General features: G+C 45.7%; 1 protein-coding gene across 1 annotated transcript in view; it reads right to left on the reverse strand.

The window, feature by feature from the left end:
• Positions 1-26,446, reverse strand: part of PKD1 (polycystin 1, transient receptor potential channel interacting) — a 1,742,473-nt gene that overhangs the window by 56,579 nt on the left and 1,659,448 nt on the right. Inside the window, exons 42-45 of the mRNA XM_069647332.1 lie at positions 23,499-23,624; positions 17,619-17,793; positions 17,036-17,323; positions 2,032-2,166 (exon numbers count right to left, since the gene is read on the reverse strand). Of these exons, the coding sequence (XP_069503433.1) occupies positions 2,032-2,166; positions 17,036-17,323; positions 17,619-17,793; positions 23,499-23,624 (724 nt within the window). The remainder of the gene's footprint in view (positions 1-2,031; positions 2,167-17,035; positions 17,324-17,618; positions 17,794-23,498; positions 23,625-26,446) is intronic.

Below are 26,446 nucleotides of genomic sequence, written 5' to 3' on the forward strand. Positions count from 1 at the left end.
GGCACATGTTGAGTTGAAAGGACGGGATAGAAAAGTTCCAAAGCTGGGTAGAAGTCAAGCCTGCCATGTGTACTCCACTCATTGCCCGATGCAAGATGAGGCTCCCTGTCCTGTACCATCCGCTGGTGTTTGAGAGGATAGGGTGGGATTAGCCAGCTGTGTTATTGACAACCAAACCTTTGAGTAGCTAGGACTTTGTGGGATGAATCAGGAGTAGTCTTCACTCTACAAGGACTTGGATGGAAAAACAAGGCTGGGGACCAGTGAGTGAACTGCAGGAACTGTGCTGTGCCATGCTGCTTTTTCCTGACTCTAATTTTGAGACTGTTCTAAGTCTTCCCAAAGTCAATGGTATTCTTTACAGGACAAGATGAGTCTCCATTTTGGTGCAGAATGTGGCAGATCAGAACAAGTGAGGAATTTGGCTTTGAGTGGGTCTAAAAGTGATACTGTCAACAGTCAGGTGTGCCATTTCATGTTATGGATTGTATATTCAATCGCTGTTATGGCATTAACATTCATCCATACAGCAGAAAATAAATAGGATGTGGCGGGGGAGTAAAATTATCAATTTTACTCCCTAGTGAACATTCCTGCTATTACTGTCTGAGAGGACATCCTTGCTTTAAACAGCCACGCCTCTGAGGGAAGAGAAGTGCATCCCCTTTAGAATAATCCTGAATGTGAGAGGGATTTGGAACACTTTTGTGTTGCTCTCCAATATTCTCCAGGAGATGTGTTGTCAGTAGTGGGACAAGGTCACATGTGAAGTAGTTGGGAAGGGGCAGTACGAAAGTCTCTTGGGGCTGGGGAACATCACACACTTGGCGATGACCCCAGAAATGGCATATGGGATATCCCCAAAGCCTCTGACCATGCCCAGCCTGCTTACCTAGCCCAAATGTACAAACCTAGAGCTACTGAATAAAGAAAGCACTGACTCCATAAAGCCCAGAGACATCAGCGGTCCACACACCCAGACCGTGAGATTAGCAGGCATCACTACAGAAAACAAGGCCAATAGCAGGCAGTCTACGAGCGGGACCACAGAAGTGCTCACAGATGTACCAATTTTAATGTGCAGTGTAAGATCAGGGGAAAGTTGCTCATGAATGCAGAAATCAGATGGGAGGCAATGGTGGAGCTGTAGGACCCAAGGGCAGGTACTGGGAGACCATGAGGGTGTTGGGTGCCGACGATAAGGGGGCTGCCTGACTCCAAGATGGCAATTTCCCTTTTTAAAGCTTTGGCCAGCTAAACCGTGGGAGGCATTGGTCTGCGGTAAAGAATTAGGACAGTATTCGGCACACCAGATCCTCTGGAGGATCAACTCCCAGTAAATCAATCACTTGCTCAATTGCAACAGGCCGCAAGAGACTTCTATAAAACCCCCAATGCTACAATTTGCTGGCAGGCCCTAATATAAAAATGGGAAAGGTCAGAAACAAAGCGTGGGAATTTGGAAGGAGATTAAGAAGCAGAGTTGGGCAAAAGGAGCTTGGAGGAAAGCTGTGAGCTGGAGGAAGAAAAAAACGAGGAAGGAAGAGAGTGTAAGGCAGAGGTTAGAGCTGTCAGAGGGCAAAATCAGATGGAGGAAAGAGTCAAAGGGAGATGGAGCTGGAGGAAGAAAAGTTCAAGGAGGTGACATGAAGTAGTGGATGGACAGTGTATGTCTAGGAACCTGGAGTAAACCCCAATCCTACTTTCATCTGGAATATAGACTTCTCTGTCATTTGATTGTGTTTCTCTTGTACCTCTGCACTGTTATATAGAAACAGATTTATCTTTTGTTGGTGTCCCTCCCTGTTGGACCTACAGCTTTACTCCAATCTCTGTGTTTTCACCTAAACAAAGCACTATATTCTGGAACCAGTTTGGTCTTGAACTGTGAATTGATCCCCTGGCCTGTGTTGTAACCTTGGAGGAAGGCTCATTTTTCATAAACCCTGGGAGACATGCATTTACATAGGTCACCTACCTAGAAACACTTGTTGCCCACCTTAAATTTACCAGAAGAGGGTAGATACTTACAAGGAAGCCCAGCTGTGCATATGCCAGTGCGAACACCAGGAAGGCCACCCAGGCACAGAACAGCTCACCAGAAGATCTGCGAAGCGTTTTACCAAATATTGACCACTGTCTGATAAACCGAAGCTGGTGGGCAGCCTGGGGGAAGAGGTAGATACATATATATCAATTACGGATTCATACGTTTAGCCATTAACTTGCTCATTCTTTTCTTTTCCATCTGCCTAAGTGAGTAATGCATTCAACGGGTCGGATCTCTCAATAAGAGAGGCATTCGATTCTGTGAGCAGTATTTAAAATACAGGCCAGAGGTATAAATCCTGGCAATGCAGACTTAGTACCTCATCCTTCCAGATGCGATACACTGAGTACCATTTAATCAGCAATATAATAACACTGGTCAATTCCAGCCGTATGAAACTGCAAGAATGATGTAAAGAGGCTATATAAGAACAGGCTATTGTGCATGCTTATGTAACTCAGTTTTGCAGAATAGCAGCACAGGCAACATTTTCCAATTTCTTCTCTGTCACTGGCCCCAAATCAAAATCCATTTCTAAACCACTTGTTGGGAAAGCCTGCTCCTGCAGAATAACATTCACAGAAATAGCTCTAATGATGCTGAACAATCCAGGAAGGACACTTTGAAATCCTTGTAAAGCCAGCCTCACATCACATTACCGGGTCTCAGCTTCCATTCAAAACCAGCCCCATAGGCCAGATGGCCTTTTGCCAAGGATTAACGACTAGCAGTAGTGTAATGCCACTAGCATATATGCAAGAGGTGATCTCTAGGCTGAGGTGAAGGAAAGAGTACTATGGACTACGATTATCTGAATCACTATGAAGATTTGCCTTGGTGTAAGGAGCTTTATAAATCTAATAAATCAATCAATCAATAATGCTATCTCTTTCATACATCCAGATGTTTTCCCTCCTTCTCAACTTGTGACAGGATCCAATAAAAATAAGGTGACAACTTGTGCCGACTGTCTTCAAGCAACTAGGTTATATGCAGCACCTCCTGGTCAAAATCATCAACTAATCTTGGAGAAACCCAGGGACTATGGCTAAAAACACATGGAGAGTATTGAAGAGATTTCTTAGCTACGAAATCGTCTTACCCTCGCTAAATAAAATGTTGAAGTCCTAGCCATATCTCAGAACTACGCAGAAACTCTTCTGCTGGTCACTTATATAATCAAGGGTGGAAAACAGATACATGCTTTTCCTGATTCAAACAGAATTCAGAAAGCACTATAGAACCATATTACCAGAATTGAACATTGTACAAGGAGAGAGGCTGCAATCTAATCACTTTCCTGGCAGAAGAAATCTCGAGCACAAAAAAAAAGTAAGTAGGCTGCTAGGATAAAAGGTCAAGGTCACATAAATTCATAGTCTCGGGAGGATAGCTCAGGGGCAACATGCTCACCTTGGAAGCAAGACGACACGGAGCAACACAGGTTCGATCCCCGGGTCCGCCCTTAGAAACCTCTGGGTATTAAGCATGTTATAAATAACCTATCATATATCATATAGGCTTCCTTAAGAGGGAATCTGGAACCAAATTCAACTCCTGGTTAGGGGGAGAATTAATATATTTATTTATTTTTAACTTTCTTTATTGTTTACCATCAACAAGCAATACACAAAACCAAACTGCCCAACCTTGCCCCCCCCTCCCAACCCACCTCCCTCCCCTTCCGACTCACACAAAGTTACCGTAAGGAGACAACAACAAGTGCATATTTCGTTTGAATTAGCTGATATCACATGGGAAGTATTTAGGGGTCTCAGCAATGCACCCCACTGTGACTGTCACTGGGTGTTCAGGCCGCTATTTGTTAGTCAATGCCCTGGGGTGGATTCTGGGGATCGTTCTCTCTGGGCAATGTCCGATAGGTATTGGCTGAAGGGAGGCCAGTAGTCAAAAGGGCGGCTGGAGGCCGGGAGTGTTGCAGCATATCTGGTTTCCCTCTGTTCGCATAAACTCATGTTTTCGGACCACCATGGAAATGTGGGGGGGGGGTGTTTAGGCCTACCCCATGTTCTTGCCACAAGATACCTGGCCACTGCAGTGGCCATGCCCAACAGTTTTTTCTTGGTGCGGGTTCCAGCCACGATCAGGGCCAGTAGCCAGAGATCCGGCGAGTAGTCCCTCGTTGGAGATAGCATTCCAGATATCGCCTCCTCTATGGTGACCCAGAAAGATCTAATTTGGGGGCAGTTCCATGCAACATGGTAGAAGTCAGCTGGGTCTGCACTGCATCTCTTACATCTCTCTGGGAAGAAGCTACTCAGGGTAAGCAGGGAGTAATAGACCTGATGAACAAATTTGTAATAGATCAATCTGTACCGACAGTTTATGGATATGTTACGGGTTTGCATACAAATAAGTTTCCATTGGTCCTCATTCAGTGGTTTACCCAATTATGCATCCCATGTGGTTTTGTAGGTGTGTTTCTTCGCCCCTTTCCCGGCCCTGACCATCTTGTAGATGGTAGACACCAGTTTCCCAGTTGAGACAGGGTTGGTCACATAGCATTGTGCAGGTTGGGGGTGGGAGCCTGCGGGAAGTTAAGCCATTTCTTCCTAAGAATACAGCGTAGACTGTAGTAGTATAGACATGTTACAGCGTTATGTGCGCCCCTAGAACGGAGCTCCTCCCATAGTATGAATTGCCAATCCTGTACTAGGTCCCCCATGGTCTGGACTCCCAATGCTTGAAACTGTTCTCTGAATGATCTTTCGTGCATGAGTGGGATCCCGATTATGTTGTATATTGGTAGGTTAGGCAAATAGAAGGGGGTAGTCCCTAACAGCTGATTCATCCGTTCCCAGGCATTAAATGTTACTGCTATGGGCTGAACCTCCCCTCTTGGGACTGCGTCTCTCTTGCCCCAGAGAACGCCCATCAGTGCATTGTGCTTGGTGACCGCTCTCGCTAACTGGGAATGTAGGGAGTCGGAACTGGGGGCTGGGGGGTTCCAACCAGCTATGTATTGCACTTGGGCTGCCAAGTATTATATATACATATCCATATCCGGATATTCCAGACCACCAAGTTCATAAGGCTGGGCTAATGTGTCATAGGCTACCCTAGGCTGTTTCCCTGCCCATAACAGTCTGGCCATCAGTCTCCGTATGTGACTCAAGTAACTGAGAGGGAGCCATACTGGTACATTGTTAAAGATGTACAGAAGTTTGGGGAGTATTACCACCTTAGCTAGGGCAATGCGGGCCTCCTGTGTGATGGGGAGTCGTATCCATGTCTCAATTTTTTGTTATATTATCTCTCATGGGGCGATATAGTTATCTTTGTATTAGCCGTCCCATGTAGTGGAGACTATGATGCCAAGGTAAAGAATACCTCGAGGACACCATCGAAACTTGTCACCCACGTCTGTCTGCTGTACTTCCAGAGTTAGGGAGAGGATTTTCAGACTTGTCCCAATTGATCCTGAGCCCTGAAAATTCTCCAAACCTAACAACTTCCTGCATCATTTGGATTAAGTTCTGCCGGGGGTGCTTGATGTATAGAAGGATGTCATCAGCGTATAAGGATACAGTGTATGGATGTGTTTGAATTCTTATCCCGCGGTGTGCATGTAGTTCTCGGATATGACAGGCCAAGGGCTCCATCGCAAGAGCAAATAGGACCGGGGAGAATGGGCAGCCCTGGCGAGTGCTGCGTGTAGGGTAGATGAACTACAAGATCGTACCATTTGCCGCTCGAGGGGCCATGTATAACAGTTTAACCCAGTTGATGTAGGTGAGCCCAAACCCAGAACGGCGAAGCACCTCGAATGCAAAAGGCCACTCAACGGAGTCTAAGGCCTTTTCGGCATCTAGGGCGGCAATCGTCATTGGCACCTCAGGGTTTACATTGTGCATAAGGGTGAACAGACGTCTTAGATTATTTTGAGTGGGCTACCGGGGATGAAACCAGCTTGGTCAGGGAGGACCAAGGCTGGCATGTGAGGAAGTATGCGATCTGGGAGTATCTTTGCTAGTATCTGGTTGTCTGTGTTGATTAGTGATAAAGGCCTGTATGATCAGGGGTTTTTCCCAGGTTTTAGCAGGACGGTTACCTGGGCGGATCTGGTGGACTCAGGTACAGTACCGTTAGTAAGTGCGCTATCGTACATACCTATCAAGTGGGGAATCACCAAATCTGTGTATACCTTAGAAAATTCTGTTGATATGCCATCCAATCTTTTCCGCTAGGTAAAGATTTTATTGCTTTGCGTACCTCTTCTTCTGTGATGGGTTCATTAAGAGCCCTCCCTTGGTCCTGATCTAATCATCCCGGGGCTATCTTGTCTAGATATCGTGTCAGCTCATCGTGTCCAGGGGTAGGGCGAGACGTGTATAACTGTTCTTAGTATTCCCTAAAATCCTGCTCTATTTCTGAGCGAAATGCCACGTCCTCGAGGGCAGTGGCTCTAAATCGCCATCGAAGCGGACCTGGGGACAGATGGAGACCGCCAAGCGAGCCAACACTGGTGAATGATCGGACAAAGTCCTGGGGAGGGTGGTCATCTCAGTGATATTCCGAAGTATATGGGTGGTGGCCATTATATAATCAATCCTGGAGGTGATGCCGTGCACCCCAGAAAAAAATGTGTATCCTCTGAGGTCTGAAAGTTTGCTCCACCATTCATCAAGAAGATTGCGGTATTGACAAATGGGGGACCATGCCTTAACCGCTTGTGGAAGATTCAGTTGTGTTGTCGCAGATCTATCTAGGTCTAGCGTAAGGGCGAGGTTAAAGTTGCCTACCCATAAGATCTCGTAACCTGGGAACTTGTGAATGTGCCTGGCGCACTGGTGGAAGAACTCACGAGAGTCGGTCTGAGGCGCATAGACATTTATCAGGAGAAAGGGGGAGAATTTCTCGAATGGGTAAAGAAGAAGCAAGCTGTCAAAGTGGCACCTCAATTTGCAAGATTAAAACATGCTCACACCTACTCGCATAGGCTGCAATAGCCAACAGTACTTATATGGATCAATAGTGAAGACAATGCTGGCCAAATACAAAACAAACAAGACATGACAGGACATTGCCTATGGACGCAGACAGACGCACATCCATTTGCTTTTGTACTATTTCCTGGCAGAACACTTTTTGGCGGCACACATCATTTGAATGTTGGCACCTTGAAATGGTCTAATGAGTGAAAACTATCTCCTCAGGTACCATGCTCTCACTCTGAACAATGGTGATGATCCGTGGATGATTATTATTTTTCATTTCTTATTCCGTGCAACACGCCCATAGGCCTCAGTGCACACAATCAATTTCTCGTGGGAGGATCCAAAAAAACTGTATGACAACACTAGTTGATCAGAGTATGAAAACTAGGAAGGTCAGTTTGAAATAATAAAAATCAATGAATCATTTTTGTAGAACATTTGGAATCCAGGGCACAATAGGGAAGGTGTGGAGGTACTTGTCGGACCAATCTAGCACAATGGCACCCCTTGCCCCTTTTTATTCTGACTGCTCCCCTTCCAGAGTGTGTAGGACTGACCCGTTGCTTTCTGTATTGTAGCACACCAATCTGTTTGAGCAAGAACCCACTGCAGAAAACTCTCATCCATGAGGGAATGAGGAAGATGAGTCTGTTTGCCTCTATATTGATCACTACCTCACAAATACATCCACTAGAAAGGTTCTATTGGCAATTGTCCACTCTCAAACTGGGATTGACATCATGCGATCATGTTGTCTGTGTGAACCTGAACCCTCTTCATCCCCAGATCAGGAAGGAAATCCTTCATGACCAAGTAGATGGTCTTCAGTTCCGGCAGGCTTACATGCACCCTTTTCTCTTGTGCTGACCACAGGATGTGAACTTGCTGAGGGCCATAATTGGCACATGAACTCTAAAGCATTCCTTGTCAGTGATATCTGAGAGCAATGACTCCAAAAAGTAACTAAGTAGTAGGTTTTCTCTAATAGCTTGAGCTGAGAATCTCAATGATGGTGCCATTGTCTGGAGAGTTGGGACTATACCTGCTGCATCCTGGGCCCCGTAAAGGCACCACATGAATGGAAGAGGCCAGGAGGAACAAACCCTTCTGAGAATACATTGAATCATGTTTTGTTCCTGAAAAACTTGGATCATCTATTGGAAAGAAATATTGCACACAAGACAGGTTGGATTCCTTCTGGTTTATCTAAAATCTGAGGTTTAATAGAATGTTGCACACTGTTTGAAAATTCTCCAAAAGGAGGGTCAAGGAAGCAGCTCTGAAGACCCAATCATCCAGGCATGGCAACACATGAATCACTTGAGGCCGGAGTAGTTCCTTCACTAAAAGCTAGAACCTTTCTTAAACCAATCATTTAGACCAAAGGGAAGACATTAAGATTAAAAATGCCCACCACTGTGAATTTCAGGAACCTACTATATGCTTTTCTGTTGGGCATGTGAAAAGGAGACCCTGAAGATTTAGTGAGGCTAACCAGTACCCTTCTTTAAGAGACTTCAAGATGTCTGGAATCTTCACCATGTGGAATTTTTTTATCAAGTGGAAAAGATGTAGAAATGGCAGGTCCAGAATGGGTCTTATGTCACCAGGCTTGTAGGGACTGAAGTACTGAAAACAAAATCTCATAACTATTTGGCAACTTCTTCGATTCCACCTACAGACAAAAATTCTCCAAGCTGCAGGAGAACTTTGGGTCATTCTGAAGACAATTAGCTGAGTAAGGTGGAACACATGGAAGCCTCCAGGAGTAACCTCTCTTCTAATGCACTACTTCCTCCCCCAGATTCCTCACCTTTGATATCTGTCTCTCAACACAGCTGCTCTTCGGAAACATTTCCGACACAAGGCAGGAGGGGATTGAGGGGATAGGAGGGGTGGGGGGAATCCGCACTTCTCCACCCGACACCTCTGTGCGCCACGCACCGGACATGATTTTGTTGCTGGTATATATAGAGGCGACCCGTCCTGTGACTCCATTTCCTCGGCTCACTGTAAGAACAGCTCTATTTTTTAATGTTGCATTTCTCGTGCTTATTTGACGATATGCTCAATCGAGTCCTCACGATTCAAGCCCTGTGTCAACTGCGGGTGCCAGATGTCCATTTTGTACCTGCACCGAATCTTGCTTTACTGTCTCAGTAAAGGCCACAACTTACAGCACTACGCATCGTGCCAATTGATGTACCCAAAGGTGCTTTGAGAACGTGAGGTGAAGCTGTTCACCTTTCTCCACAAGAAGAGAGGCAACAAATGAACACGCACCAAGTCGCTGGGCGCATACCACAGCAACAGGGAATGAACCTCTGTCCGGAAGAAGCACCTCACCTGATCCAGCTATCCAGGCAGTTCTTGAAGACACTATTTTTCTTCATTTGCTAAGAAGAGAAGCCATCACTCCAGGGAATCCCCAGAGGAATAGACTCAAAGGGTACCTTTTCTAACCCAATCCTTTACTCCGGAGGCAGAAGATGCTTGACCTTCTTTGTCAAGGCCCCAGCGGATCCAGCGCAGATTACTTTGGCCTTGCGCCAGTGGTCTTGGCGCCAGTGGTCTTGAACCCGGCATTTTTGGCTTCAGCCAAGCCATCGGATCTCACTGTGCTTGGACCAGCCAGCAGGGGCACTGCAAGTAGACGTGGCACGTTCCCATCCATAGGTTGCACTTTTCCGCATTTGGAAGTCAGTCCTCTAACCTTGGCACCCCTTACACATCGCCACCGGCACGCTATGATGCCTAAGTCGCATGAGAATTTGCCCCGTTCCCCAGAAGCACATACATGTCACATTTGGAGATCATTTATGATGAGAAAGGTATCCCGTCATGCTCCCTGCTCCTACATGGGTCAAGCCCCAGGCCGCTTTTCAGCACTTGATGGCCAAGGTGATCAACATCTTGGGTTTGTCTGCCCCGTCTAAGGTGCAGTACGAGCTAACGGACATCCTGGACACAGGTCGAAAGAAGGAGATGCTATTGCCATTCAATCAGGCAGTGGATGGGCCAGTTCTTGAGCTCTGGGCCAAACAGGCCACAGTACTGACTGTTGACCGGGACCTGGCTAAGGAGCACAGGCAGGCCCCTTCGGACCCCATGTTCCTCTCTGCCCATACATCACCAAAAAGTTTGCTCGTTTAGCCTAAAAACCACATCTTTTCCATCTTTGGCCCCTGTCAAGGAGAGCAAGAGACTAGACACGTGGGGTAGGAACATACTCGGCGCAGGGCACAGGAGGCATTCACATAACTGAGAACGAAGAGCCTCGGCCTCAGTTGGGTGAACGCCTCCTGTTCCCTGGCCAATTCTTCTTCAGGCTCTGGTCATTGCAGAGGTGGCAGAGCACATCCCTGCATGGGAGATGCAAGATGGATTTGAGGCTCTGATTAGGGATGGCAAGGAAGCCTCCTTTCAGATCCTTCAGTATTGTCTGCATACTGAAAACTGTGTGGCAAGAACCACGGCCACCAGCACTGTCTTGCAGAAATGTTCTTGGCACAGGACGTCGGGTTTTGCACCAGATGTTCAAGAAAAACTTCTGGACATGCTCTTTGAGATCATTAACCTGTTTGGCACTAAGGCCAATAAGTCCTTGCAAATATTTCAGGCCACAAAAGCAGCCACAAAATCGCTGGGACTACCAGTCCAGCAACAGTGGCCGGCAAGCCCTGCGGCAGTGGCAGGGGGGTTTTGTTCCTTCGTCTCCTATGCCCAAAGTGGAAGAGATCATGTCCCCTTGGGAAAAACAAGGGCAGCATCATTCCTATAGGGGAGGTGCCTCCATTTCCACTGTGCTCTCCATTACTGCTTGTGGGAAGCCTCTGTGAAGTGTACTTCTGCCAACATACTCCTGTGGAAAGCAGAATATCCCAATTTGACAAGGAATTAGTGCTTAACACTTCCGATGCCTGGGCCTTACAGGTCATACACCAGGGAAACTGCCTACATTTTGCTATTTGCCCTCCTGATCACCCTCAGGGCCACCAATCCTTGCCTCTGGAACCCTTCTTGCTGGATGAGATCGGTCATCTTATGGCAAATCGATGCATAGAACTGGTACTCTGCTCGAAGCGAGGCTAGGGTTGGTATTCAACCTATTTTCTAGTGCTGAAGGAGGAGAGGTTTCTGAGCCCCATCCTAGATCTGCGGCTTCGGAACTTGACCTGTGCAAGGACAAGATCAAGATGGTCACTCTGGCCCAGATCCTTCAGGCCTTGGACCTGAACGGTTGGATGGTCTTCCTGGATCTCCAGGATGCTTAGTTCCATGTGGCCATCCACTACAGGCACAGGAAGACCCTGAGATTCAAGTGGTGGGGGAGGGAGGGCAGTCATTACCAGCTCAAGGTCCTTCCATTCGTTCTTTCTTCAGCACTCTGGCTTTTCACCGAGCTGCTGGCAGTCATGGCGACTAACCTAAGATAAGGAAAGCATTCATGTTTGCCCTATCTGGATGACTGGCTCGTCTCACGTGCGATCTATTAACCTGCTTGGGATTCTTCTGAAGTTTCAGGTTTTGCTATCCCAGTCCCTCCAATCCATCGAGGCAGTCTTGGGCATCCCCCTGTGCTGGGCTTTCCCACCCGAGGACAGAGTGGAGAACATCTCCAAGATGGTCCAAGTCCAGCAACCACAGTAGGAGGTTCCAGCCTCGGCTTTTTTGCGCATGCTGGGTCTTATGGCCTCCTGCATCCTCGTAGTGCCAGAAGCTCATCTACGCTTAAGGTCCATGCAGTGGCTTCTGAGTTCAGGGACTGACGTCAGACCTTCTTCAGGTCTCAGTGAGAGTATCTGGAGACCTACATTGTGGTCCCTGAAGGACCAACCGTCTCAGAGGGGCGTTGTTTCTGAAACCTTAGCCCCAAGTGAGTCTGGACATGGATGCATGCCTGAAAGGCTGGGGTGCTCACATGCAAGACCATCCAGTGAGTGGTCTGTGGTCACCATCAGAATGTCAGGAGCACATCAATTTGCTGGAGTGGAGAGTGATCAGGCTGACGCTAGTCACTTTCCTCCCCCCTGTGAGAGGCAAGACAGTTTTGGACCTGATGGACAACACGGTAGCCATACAGTATCTCAACAAGCGGGGAGGCGTGGGCCCCTTGCTTCTGTGCAGAGAAGCAAAGCAGTTGGAGAACAGTGTGTCTCTGATGGCAGCTCATCTAACCAGCAAGGAGAATGTGTTGGCGGATCCCCTGGGCAGAGTGTCTTTCACTCCCACAAGTGAAAGCTCTGCCAGGAAGTTCTGGAGGATATTTTCTCCCATTGGGGTACTCCTTAAGTGGATCTCTTCACTTCCAGGGCAGTGCAAGTGGTTCTGCTCCATGGAATTCCCTTGTCAGGGAGCTCTCTGTCACGCTTTGACAGCCGAGTGGGGCTTTGACCTGCTCTATGCTTTCCTGCCAACCACTACCATACCACTTGTTCTCAGGAGGCTGTGCCCGTTCAGGTCCATGCCGATCTCGATCTCTCTGGATTCGTCCCAGAGAACGTGACACCCGAAGTTGCTGGACATGGCAATCTGCCCTCCTTAGTGCCTACCACAGAGAACAGACCTCCACTCTCACTGTGAGGGGCAGGTTCTGCACCCAAACCTCAGCAGCTTGAACCTTCATGCCTGGCTGCTGAAAGATTGAGATCTAAGGTGTGGGATTTATTGGAGAATGCTCTAAATGTGCTCCTCTCTGCTAGAAGGCCCACCACCAAATCCAGTACGTTTTTGGCTTGCTGCCAGGAGAGGGATCTGGGCCCTTTTACTTCCTCCACATCCTCAGTTTTGGATGTTCTGCTGTCTTTGGCCCAGAAGGGCTGGCAGATCGGTACTGTGAAGGGATATCTTGCAGCCATTTCGGTCTTGAAGAGAACCCTGCCACAGGGATCTTTTACCACCATCCCCACGGTCATGCAATTCCAGTGGGGTCTTTCTAATCAGAAACCCCCACGCCAGTGTGTTGTTCCAGTGTGGGATTTTAATTTAATGTTAACATTTCTAATGGGTGCTTTCATCCCTGCGCATTAAAATTGCTCACCCATAAGGTGATTTTCCTGGTCGCTATCACTTCCACTAGACGGGAGAGTGAACTCCAGGTGTTGTCAATTACTTTTTCCTTGTTGATTTTCTCCAAGGAGAAGGTGACACTGAAAGTTAGGCCATCAGTCTTCCTGAAGGTGGTCTTGGATTTCCATCTTTCTCAAAAGAGACACTTTGCAATTTGTTTTCCTCCGCCTCATCCTTCCAAGGCAGAGACATGTTTCCACCGACTGGATCTGGTACGGTCCCTGAGCTACTATGTATATATCTCTCTGATGAGAGAGGCCAGGAAAGATTACCAGCTTTTCATTGGTTTAGCACGTGCCCGTTCAGGCAGGGCTGTAACTGGAATCAAGATCCTCCATGACCTTATCAAAGTGGATCATTCTCTGCAACTCAGAATGCTATGATACTCGTTTTGGCAGGACAGTACTTTTGAGTTTTCTAAATGTAGGTGGTGTCCTTGCTATCCTCCCTCCTCTATATCATTGTACTGCTTTCGGAGTGTTCATCTGTGGGATGAAGGAGTTTATTAGAACAAATTACTAGCATATTGGTAATGTTCTTTATGATGGAAGTTTCTCTCAATGATGCCTCATCGCCCGCTCTACCTGCCCCTTCGGGTGGATAGCTAGTACATCTTGGTTCTTCGGTCCCTCAACATCAGAGAGCTAGGAAAAAAGAGTGGAAGAAAGGTCAAGGGGCGCAGTGCTCTATACTAGCCCCAACGTCATGTCCCAGCACGGGGTGCATGAGGCATCGGGTAGAGCACTCAGTAAGGAGGATCTGAAATGTATGATGTATAAATCTTGGCGGTTCATCCAAAGCCGCAGGCTTTGCTTCAGAGTGAAATCTTTTTTTTGTTTTTGGTAGCAGCTTTGTTCGTTTACCTAGAAGGGTACCTGCACTTGTAAGGCTTGCAGGTCGCTAAAAAATAAAAGGGTGATGGAAAAGGATTAGCCGATCAGAAGATCGAGAATCGAGACCTTCCAGTGAGGACATCTGTCTTGCACAGCTGAAGTCGCAAAATGGTTTACCCAACTTAATGGCACTACAATACTTTCACCTGTACATCTAACTTTATACTGGATGCCTTAAGGTGAGCATGACACCCTATGAAGGCACCATGATGATATCCCTCGACACTTCATGTCGTATCACTGTTAACAGAGAGCTGTTGTAAAGATGACTCCGCCAGATTCAGAAGGAATGAAAACTCTTCTTTCTGATGCTTCTGAAGTTAGAATTTCATGAAATATGTCCAACTGATCCAGGATGGGTAATGAGTAGTTGGACATAATAGAAGTTAAGTCAGCTTGCCTCAATCAAAGATCAGAATTTTTAAAAATCGTTTTGTCCACCACATTCAAAACTTTGCTCTCCTTATCGAGCGGATGAAACCAAGCGATGCTGTAACCAGAAAGGATTCCATTGAAAGCTTTGCTTGTACAACTACAAGGTCATTTGTAGAGGATGTTTATTTTTAGTCCAGTATTTTAGCAGAATGCAGCTCTGAATGAGGCTTCTTTACATGGGCCCAAAGAAGATTTCTTTTTTGTGGAATTATCCCCAACCCTGTTGGCTATTCACGAGGCTGTGCCTAATGCCTCTAGGGACTTAGCCACAATGCCCCCAACCAATCTACTTGGAGGAATGGTCAGCTTCCTCAAAGGAAGAGGCAGTTTCCAGAAGATCAGGCCTTTTAGGAGGAGTTACAGGGTCACTCACAGGAGGAAGAGAGGGAGGGTCAGGTGAATTATCCTTCGGTTCCAGTTGTAGGAGCTGAACTGGATCTGGAATTACTCTTATCAGCCAGTAGAGCCATAAACCTGTCAGAGGACAAAAGGTCCAACAGTTATTGAGATTCTGATATCAATTGAAGCCTCTGCACCGCCTCGTCAGCAGAACAATGAACAATCTTGGGTGGGCAAGTCAAGTTTATTTATTTCATTGTTCATTTGTAATGCTCTTAACACCAGCGAGTGGTTTCTAAGCGCAGGATCGGGATTTGAACCTGTGTTGCACCGCTTTGTCTTGCTTCCAAGATAAACGCTTTGCCCTTCAACTATCTTTCCTCCTCCGTCAGTAGCATACAACCAGGCTGTAAACTACTTGAAGCAAAGAACCAGGCAGCTGCTGAATATTTAAAAGAATCACATGCCTATGACGTTATACATTGGTGAAAAACACATTCTGTACCGCAAGTCGAGGTGGCAAGATCTTCGGTACCAGAGAAAATAATTGATGAGATAAAAGAGTATGCAGAAAAGATTGTACCCCATCATCAAAAGTCACAATATCTCAATACTAACTCGCGCTTGTCTTTGTCATGCCTATTTTCTGAAGAAACGGACTCTGGTACTGGTGAATTCACTCTCGTAGCATGAGTAAAGTGACCCTTTCACATTCTACTTTTACAGTGTAAATCTGGACCAAGAGCAGCAGAAGAAGCTCTATGAGGTGGCAAATGTGGAATTGTACTGAAGATTATGGTTTATGAAGAGAGCTTTACTGAAACTCCAAAAGACTGCCCTGCATGCCATCCCTGTCTTTTTGTGAGAAACAACCAGAATCTGGTCAACCCCAGAGCAGGTGAGAACTGTTTTGAACTGCCATTGCTCCTCTTCCATACGTTGCTTAACTTTCCTGGAAGAAAAGAGGGTCAGCGCCGAAGGATTGATGGCAGCCACATAATGCACATTGGTAGGTTTTGGAAATACTGGTGGATCTGGAACCAACAGTTCAACAACGGCCCTCAGAAGCCCAGGTCCTGAGGATGCAGCTTTCTATTCGATACCGATAGCCCCACCTGATGCCTGCACTCAGCCTAATAGGGAAACCACCATACCAGCATCCAGCGGTTGAAGATTAATTCCACCATTATCTGCGGTACTGTGCCCCTTCTTTTTCTCGCATATACTCAAGAAAACCCCTGGATGTAGAATGCCTAAGCATGTGAAGGAAACTCTGAGTGCTGCAAACACTGTGTGCCGCAGGGCTCCTTTTTCACCATCCCCACGATCATACAACTCCTGTGGGGTCATTCTAAAAAGATTTAACATGTGAGAAGGAAGGCATGCACCAGATACACGCTTTTAACCCATTGACATGGTGCATGCAACCTGGGACCTAAAAAGGAGCTATTGTAAAAAATGCCAATAAAGTCAGAACAAAACTGAAATCTAGTTTAACTGAGTTATTTTTAATTATGAAAAAAGAAAAAGGTTGTGCAGGGCAACACACCATACGAGACCAAGTAATAGTAAAAAACACATCCAAAAGAATGAAATGGAAATGACTCAAAGAGCCCAACGCGAATGCAAGGTGTAAGAATAGGATCTGGTGTATGAGCTTCTGGGGCTGGTTGCAAAGGGTAGCAGGGTCACTGGGTGCCTTTTGGGAGGCTTGCTTACAAAGGATTCCAAATACTAAATTCCACAGCTTCACTCTGCAGCATCTTTAGACTAGTAGGAAAGGAAGACTGTTGGACTTCATTTAATCTATGTCAGAAGGATAAAAGACTCAGAAGGACCTACTATGATCACAGCATGCAACCGTGCCATTCAAGAGCCGCCACAGCTGGCACTGAGAAATGTCTCTGATTTTAAAAAAATTGGGAAATTGACCAAATACCTGCCCTTGCCCCACCCCAAATGTATCACCTTTTCCGTTCTGTCAGCAGAAGGTTTCATTCAAAGGACTGGTAGGCTATCACTGCTAATATTTGATGGCCCTCATTCAAGGCAGGACAAATCGACAAGTTACTTAATGCTTTATTGCTCCTTTCCCAACCCCCCAAGACCTGTGTTTCAAATACTCTAGCTCCATTTTATTTGACCATCTACCCCTTACCTCTACCACTTTGGCACATTGTTTACTGCCGCTGCACAGCGGCATCTCTTTTTCTGTCATATGGTTCCATCACAGCATATTTATGGCTGCTAGTGGCAAATAACTCATTGCCTCACTCCCCCTTATTATATACCTGTAGAGTCAGGATGAAGAGTATGGAAGCCGCAAGGCAGTTGAAGGCTGTGCTGAGGGTGGCGACTTGGTAGAAGTTGGTGAAGCACTTGCGGTCCAGGAGATATTTGGCCCACTGCTGGTCAGCAAGACTGCCACGACTCATGTGCACGATCACTGTGCAGATGGTCAGGAGGATGATCAGCCACTGGACGTAGTTCCAGAAGTTGGTAAAATACCTACTGCCTTCCTTTTTCATAGCCAGGGACTCCGATATCACAAAGTAGACAACAAACCCCATCAGGAAAACCTAGAGAAGTAAGAAAAGGTTGCTTTAGAAGGAGGGTTTTCCACAGTAAGAATATATCCCATACTCACCAAGTGGACACCTAAAAGGCTGTGGGACAGTTGTGGATATAAACACAATCCGAAGGAAGAATGTAGCAAGGGTATACAGAAAATACACATGAACATTTGTACGTTCAGGTAAATATTTGAAATCAGTTGGCTTCTAAAGTATCTTTGACACTGAACAGGTGTGGATTTGATTATGTCTGCATCATCTGGCCTTATTTCATAGAAGTGGAATGCTCTGCCATACTTGCCATCATAATCAGCAGCAGATGCACTTCTCCTCCCAGTCTCAAAAGTGGAAAAGCCTGGATGTCCACAGAGGGAAGTGCCCGTCCTGTGAAGGGGAACTCCACCATCAGAGTGACCACTGTGTGGAGAACCACGGCAGGGTTGTACTGGGTTAGCTCGACGAAGACAGCCATGGTCCTGAGGACAGACAAGAGATAGGGAATGGTAATCACATAGCATATTCAGAAATCAGTGGGAGCTTTCAGCAAGAAGAGTGTGTACCAAACTGTGTAAGAAGTTGGATGGAAATGATAACCCCTACCAAAGGGTTCTTTATTGATAACAGACACCTATGCAGTACAGACATAGCATATGATTAGCACTCTGAAGATAAATGTGTTACTGTTACCTGGCTCAATGATAACCAGCAGGCTAAGCAGTAGTTGTATTTCATAAATGGGGAATTGCCATTGTCACGAATACCTGATAAATGACCAAAATGTTTTTATTTTACTAATTTATCTAGTTTGTCTTTATGGAGGGCTCCGATCGCATGGCCACATTTGTCCTTAGCTCTTTCCCAATCTTTATTTCCCATCCCCACTTTTTTCCCTAAATGTACTTGTCTTTCCATACTGACTCTCTTTTGCTCTCTCATTGTCATGGCTTCAGATTTTTGCAGTGTTACTGACCAACATTGTATGAATTTTACCGACAGAAGCCATTTCCTGGATATGTGACACGTTTGCTCATGTGGCTCTGAACTCGGGGTGAACTTCCAGTGATGGTTACTGGGTGGCACTGTGGCATGTATGACTTGGCTCAAACAGCTTATTCTACTTTCCCATTTCAAGTGAAAGGTTTTTTTGCAAGCCTTTTTAAACCCATCATAACTTTACTGGTGTTTGCTACACATGCCGAATGCTCATACAACAAGACTGTCACACTATATCTATATACATAGTCACTGAAAAAACCTTAGTTAAGGTGCTGTTAAGTTGATCAGATTTAGCACAATAAAACCCCTGAAATTCAGTGAATTTAGCAAGTTATGACCAGCTTAACTCGAAGTCTTCCTGTTGATGTCCCTCATATTGCCCTTTTGTATGTCAATGTGAATCCCTTCTCTTATATGTATGTGCTTGTGGGCTTTGCAACTGGAACACACTGAGTTGAGCTGGTCATAACTTCCCACACAGTTTTTTCAGTACATTGCAAGGGTTTTGTTATACCATAGTTTTCTTATGGACCACTAGCCATGGGGTTCAGTCATGTCCACAGTACATGTTCCCTCAATATGCTTCTTCTGGATCCACTAGGTGGCCATGGCACCTATACATGTCTTTCAGCCCTGGCCAATGAATATTGTCCCCATCGCCCCCCTATCCACCAACTCCCACATTTCACATGGTGTCTTCTTTCCCCTCTACACCCCTAGCCATCTGATCCTTTTTCATCTTCCAAATGGCATTTTTCTACTTTTTGTTTTCGGCTAACCCCAGATATTCCTGTTCTATTCATGGTTCTCTCACATAGAACAAAAACAAATGGCGGCTTTTGCATTTCTGAAAAGCCTCTCTCTTGCAAAGCACCATGGGAGATATAGCTATCATTTTGGGAGAAGGGGGCACCCCCTTCTCCATCAAATATTTTAACTACTACTGAATAGAATAACCACAAACCCCTCCGGGAAATCGAGATTCTTCATGCCCAAGTTGTTTCTTACCTGGTCCAATTACTTTCAGCGGTTTTTGCTGTGCAGAAATATTTTACTTTTTCTCTATGTGTCTCTCCGTCGTCACTTATGTCTGTCTTACTGTTGATACCATGCTTTCCTCAAAAGTATTACAATGATCATCTCTATCCCCTCTCCTCTTCAACATCTACATGACCCCACTAATCAACCTCATCAAAAGGCACAACATCACCTGCTACAACTACATAGATGACACCCAAATCATATACAAAATCGAAGATGTACAAGAGGAGAACACCACGCTAGTCGACTCTCCCAAAGTATTCTATGAATGGATGAACACAAACGGCTTCAAAATCAACCTGGGCAAGACGGAAATCATGATTATATCCAAAAACCAGGGAAGCAACCAATACATCTCATGGCCCACAGAACTAGGAACAGCGCCCACACCCTCCAAAATAGTCCAAAACCTCAGAATCCTAATGGACAACAAACTTACCCTTGAACCACAAGCAAACCCTATAATGAACAAATGCTTCTTCCACCTGTACACAATCAAAAAGATTCTACCATTCCTATGCTTCACGCACAAAACACTGACCATCATTTCACTCATCATGTCCAGGATAGACTACACCGACAGCCTACACCTCGGAATGCCGGATTATCTACTGAAGAAACTGCAACGTATACAGAATGCAGCAGCCAGACTTCTCCTCAAACTCTCACGAAGGCAACACATCACTCCAGCGCTAAAGATGCTACATTGACTGCCAGTCAAAAAACGAATCACATTCAAAGCAATGTGCGTAACACACAGAGCAATCGACGACCAAGGAGCAGAATTCTTTTAAAAACAAAATCGCCATTTACCAGCCGACCAGAACACTCAGATCCAGCCACTACATCTGCATGGAGCCCAAATGATACACAAGAAATAAAAACTCTGTGGATCAGCATTCTCTTGCCTAGCCACAAAAATGTGGAACTCCCACCCGAGAGAAATACGAAACATGAAGACCATCTAAAGTTAAAAAAAACTCCTAAAAACCTGGCTCTTTAACTCTGAACCGGATAAAAACGAATGAGGAACGCCCACAACACTCGGAACAAATACACCAATGGCAAGACGGAGGACCAGACAGGACCACGAGAAATGCAGGGAGGTGGACAGACCCGTTCACATGGAGGGCCCTACCAGAGGGTAGGAAGGAATATAGGAGCGTCCTAGTTTGAACCACAGAGAGAGGGCATTATAGTTAAAGGGGAAAGAGGGGCGATCAAACAGATAAACCACAGAGCCCATGGAGCTCAAGGTCAAAAGGAAAAGCCCCCCACCCCCTCAAAGGGCCCAGGGAGGCGATGGTGACTACACACCAGAATATGCCAGAGGACAAAGCACTGTAGACATCTATTAGTCTGAACTGGGGGTGAAGGATGCATCACCACCAAACACCCCTGCTGGCAACCCACAACTCTGTCCAAATAAAGTCCCCCTGCACACCACAATGCACGACACTGGCAGGGACAGATAGCCAAAGCGGAGGAGGTACAATAGAGTGCCACCACTAACCAACTCACTAAAAAACTCATCCCTCTGCCTACATCTCTCAAACTCTAAACAAAACACAACCATATCGATACAGCACAACAAACCGCACGCAGTGCACTGCACCGCAACAATAAAACACCACACATAGCCTTGCACGACAGCACATGACGACTACTGACTGAAAAATCACACCTAAGCTCAGAGAACGGTGTAAACGGTGTAAACCAAACTGAAGCTGCCAACAGCACATCACAGCTCTCTTGTGCTTTTCCTGCTCATTCCTTATAACTTCCCCTACCCTCTTGCCTTTCAGATCCACCGGGGCGCCGGGGCGACAGGGGACCACTCAGGTAGTGATAGTGCACAATATAAATATCCTTTAACATAACATGGATGGGGATAAACACTGGATCTGAAGGAGCAGGATGATGCTTCTTCGCAAGGTCCCAGTCCACTGCAGGGATCGACGCTGGTTTGTCCTAGGCCACTCACAGAGGGGCGCCACTGCCAGACTGAAAGGAAATAGGGGCTCACATGGAGGACCTTCAATTAGGATATCAGTCAATTCATACTGGACTTTGGGCTTGTAGGGTGTGGACAAACCAAGTGTCTCAACTACCTTATCCATCATCTTTTGACAATAAGTGTGAGACCTGCTAGGAATCTGCACCAGAAGGATATCTAGCTTCGGGGAAGTGTCCACGTCACTGAACACCTGCAGGTCTGCAGCCAACTCCATCATGTCCTACTCCACATCAAAGAAATCTTCCAAGAAGTCCTTAACCGCAGTGGAGTGAATGGGATCCCTTTCTTCATCAAAGATTTAAGACATCTTTGATAGGAATTTGCCCATTGAGAGGTGCCGGCTTCAGTGTGCCAAACAGATCAGGAGCAAGGAGAACAGAGGATGATGGCTCAATCACTGAAAGAGTAGCACTGTGCCAGATTGAAGCAGTGTCTGCTGAAGCCAGGATGAGTTAAGCAGAATTTGAGTTCCAAAGAGGAGCCTCTTCCTGCTTTATCAAGCACAGTGGTCCCAACTGGCATCAAGGCTGAAGGCGCTGGGTCTTGTCAATAAAGTCAAACATTTAGTGCCAGAATTACCCTGCGGCAGAAGATTGAGTGGGGAATGATACCTGAGGTGTCAGAGTAAAGTCTTTCGAAAAATCTCTGAGGTAAAGACTTCGCTTCTTACAAGACAAAGAAGTGATGCTTCGAGGAGTCGCTCGAGTAGCATGACCTCTTCTTTTTGGACAGGGAAACAAGTCATTCATCCATTCTTCCACCACTCCCGGAGACTTGGAGGGGGTCCGCTTACCTCACTTGTGGTAGGTAGATGAAGAATTTATCAGTACGCTCCTTAAAGGTCTTGGATGAACAAATTGGCACAACTTGCAAACTTGGGGATCATGACCCTCACCCAGACAATACAGGCAAATCCTGTAAGGGTCCGAGACAGATATCAGACTCCCGCAATCCAAACAGAGTTTGATGCCCGAGCCCTCTGCAGGGTTAGGCACCTGAGGCAGAGGAAAAAGCAAAGTTAAGTGGTGTTCCCGAAAGGCACGGAGTGCATTGAAAAAAGGAGCTGAAGTCATGGGGCATGGCTGCTCCACATATCCTAGCCCTGCGTGGGGCACGTAACAACAAAATGTGAAACATTGTTCAGAACATTGTTCAGGGGCAAACAATGTGGAAGGGGGATTAGAATACATGATCTGAAGGTGAACTGTCACATATCCTTTATTAGCCCCTACAAACAGCTGTGCCTTCAGCTTCATAAAGTGCAGTCTGTTTCCTAAGTGATAATGACTGGTTTCGAGTATCTCTGGGTGCTGTTAACTTGCTAGTCTTAAGAAAACAAGGGTGCAGGGCTAATGAGACAGGAAATAACGAAACCAGGATATTTCTACTTTTTCAATGCAGGGCTATTGTGTGTAGGTCAAATATTGATAGCTGGCAATGACATACACCACAAACTATATTTTCAATGATGCTTTAATGGATACCTGGCAAGAGAGTTCTTTCCCGGCCGGTAATTCACTGCTAGTCCAAGGGCATGGGCCTATACTGGCCAGGAACGTTCACAATCATGTACAGCTATTAAGGCTATTAGCACATGGTCTGAGCTGGATGCTAAGCGAGAGGCCAGACATGGGGAAACAAATGCAAAGAGGCAAAGAAGTGAAAGCGAGAAGGGCACTGCATGACACAGCTAGGAGTCTGGTGCCAGGCATGGAGAGCATGGGGGAGTCGATGCTGAGCAATATTACTTACCTGGGGTAGAGAAGGAGAGGTATGAAGCTAGAAGGGAGAGCAGCGCCAATGTGCCCAGTTGATTTGGTGAAAGGAAGAAAGGCAGAAACTGGGATGCAGAGCAGTCTGTCAAGATGAACACAGACGCCGAACATGGGACAATTGGGAACCTGGCCTTGCAGTGCAAACGCCAACTTTCATGGTCTGCATCTCAATTGGTCCACACCGATTCCGAAGATGCTAATTGCCACCTATGGTGTACTTACTATTATAACCCAAAACAATTATACTTTTATAACAAATCTACTGATGAGTCAGAACATCCAGGATATTCTGTGACCTTTCTGCTTCCAAATATTTCTGCAGTAGGGAAATACAACTGGCTTGGGTACTTACAGGTTGTTTATCCAGTGCTGCTGCTGGAGGTTCCTCAGGATAACTTTGTTCTCCTCAAAACTGTCGCTGAGCTCCTGAATATACCCGCCACTGTCATAAAGAGACAAGTAGCCCCAGTACCATACCCTTTGGGAAAAGACAGGAACAATATGTTGGTTACAACATAGACACATAGGCCCTGTACTCCATAGTAAGGTTGGGGAGGCTGTGTTCACCTATGTCATACATTTTTCTTTGTCATTCTCCAGATATACCACCATGTGAAAAGAAACACACAACAACAATCCCAACATTCAGAAAGACAGACACTCCTGTAGCCCTTCCCTAGTAAATGGATACACTTCCCTAGAGATATATGGGAGGACAAAATGGACACGTGCCCCAGGTCCACACCTTGACAGGGGGCCCATATGGCTGTCTGATGAAAAGAAGTCTTTGCCCATTTCTTTAAAATCATAAACACAAGCCAGGATTTTGTATAGTTCATTGGTGGGGCTATAACCCTGCTGCCTAGCTGATGTTAACAAGTACATTCAATTCAGATCAACTAATCTTGTAATCCTATGTTCACTGTAGTGGCTACATTTTGTGCGTTTACTATAACACAACAACTATAGCGTATTCATGTTTTTGTGGACACAATTTCGATCACTCGCAAAACCAAAGTTGTACTGCATATTGATACATGTGAGTGCTACTATGGTTGAGTAGATAGCTCAGTGTGTTAAAGACTTGTTACAGAGATCTTTGGTTATATGTCAGATCACAGTTCCACATTCTGGCAATGCTGACTCTGCCTTTCCTATGTCTGAGGTTGATAAACTTGCATGTACATATACTTTGGGGCTAGTGACTCCTACTGCATTACAAAACAATGTACCTGTAGCGCAACATCACACTAGCTATGAAACTGAACATATCATCCGTGTGGTGCATTTGTACAGCTCTGTTCTTCCTGAATAAGGTTGTAAACATTGGGTGGTAGCCCTCAATGAAGAGCATCAAATGTTAGTCGGCAGAGGTGCTTGCGAGCTTCTGCGAGTTACAAATATATAAATAAAAATAGAAATAGATCAGGAAGCCAAATTCAAGACTGTGGAACAAAAGTATTATCCAGCTTTACCACCAGATGATACAGTGATCCTGAACAAATCATCTTATCTGACTTTATACTCCTATGCAGTGTTCTGTGAAAATGTTGTCTCTCATATTCTAGAGAAACTGTTTAGGCCACTGCCTGCTATTGCCGTTTTATGTAGGCCATTCGATTGGAAGGGGGAGTAAACAGTAAAGAGCAGACTCAATATTACAGTCCTGTGGCTATTTAATTTTCAAGTCTGCTTATTTGTCACAAAAATGTTTTGCTTATTTGTGTAAATGATCCTTTCAGATTTCATCTGATCATGTATAACAATACAAAAGTTATATAACGCCTCATTACAGGTTTGCCGGTATCCTGGTGGTAAATCCGCCAGAATACCGGCAAATGGAAATACTGAGCGACATACAAAGTCAAGAGGAATGTGAGAATCAATCAATAGACCCTGCTGCCCAAGATTGTAAGTGATTTACTTGAGCCATCAGACCACAGAAATATTAGAATAAAATCTGACTCCGAGATTTTTAACAAAGGTGACGGATGGAAGGAAGCAACATTAACCAGGAACTAACTGGAAGAATTTGAGGGCTCTAAACTGCCACTGCCTATACCTCTCACTGGCATTCAGTTTCAGCCCATGGCCACCCATTCAGCTTTGGCTCCTGTTGGGAGAGACTTCAATTTTTAGGGGTTCTACCTTTTACTTTTTAGGTTCTCTGACCTTCTTTTGTGGTTAAGATGGTCTTCAACTGATGTAGCTCTTGTGCCGCATTGGTAGCCATTGGGGTACTAATACTCTTTTAAGTCTTGCACTTTGCAATTTTGTTTTTGGGTCATCTCTTTGTCTTGGGAAACCATAAGGAAAGCCCACAATGAGTGTTGTGCACACACAGGCTTACTCTGCGCCCAGTCATGTACAATCTATAGTGGGTTGGACGGGTTCAGACCACTTACTAGCTCTAGAAGGTCATTACACATCCTGCGTGGGTGAACCTGAATGTTTTGCAGTTTCTGGGCCAACCTGTTTGGCTGATTGCCAAAACACTGGTGGCCTGGCTTAGAGTAGCCCATGAGTGTACGGCTTTGTCTTGGGGAGTCCAGTCCCCCACATCTCCTGTTCGTTTGGGGCGTCCTGGACCACCTCCAATGTTGCCTTTGACGTGGAACCTTTCTCTGCTTGTTGGTTGGCTTTCTTTGTCCTTTGTCCGTGGCTGTGCCTACTGACTTTGTCCAGTTAACTCTCCCAAAGTGACTTTGGCGGTAATTACATTTCTGTGGACATTTTTCCTAGGTCTCGCTTGGGTCTAGGGAGTCTTAGGCCAGAGACTACAATTTTAGCAAGTACCACTGATTTTATAAACATTTTTTACATTCCTACACGGTCTACAGAAAATGCTTAGTTACATTGAATCACTGCAAACATTTACTGTAACTATTTTTCTAGGAGTGCAATGAGGTGGTGCTATAAGTGTAGCAGCCTCATTTTAAATGAGGTAGAGTGGTAAATCAGGGCATAAAAGCAGAACAAAGCTTGTACACCTTGATTTACCGTTCTGCCCCATTTTGAAGCGGTAACAAGGTGGAGGGGGAGTAAGCGGAGAAAAAGGTCTCTACTGTGCATGCCTCCTCTGATTTGTCAGAGCATTTCGTTTCACGCCTGCATGACCTTTTCATGCAGGTGTGAACCGAATGGACTCCTCTCGAATCTGCTTTGGTTAAACACCTACAAAAGTCCAAGCAGTTTCCATAGGAAGCCATTAATAAAGGCGTACATGTTATTTGCTGGTGTCATATACTACTTCACAAACTGGAGAGGAAAATAAAAGCGTAATTGGAAGAGTAATTGGGA

The sequence above is a fragment of the Ambystoma mexicanum genome, chromosome 2q (genome assembly GCF_040938575.1).
Source record: "Ambystoma mexicanum isolate Mex_15411 chromosome 2q, UKY_AmexF1_1, whole genome shotgun sequence".
NCBI classification, from domain to species: domain Eukaryota; kingdom Metazoa; phylum Chordata; class Amphibia; order Caudata; family Ambystomatidae; genus Ambystoma; species Ambystoma mexicanum.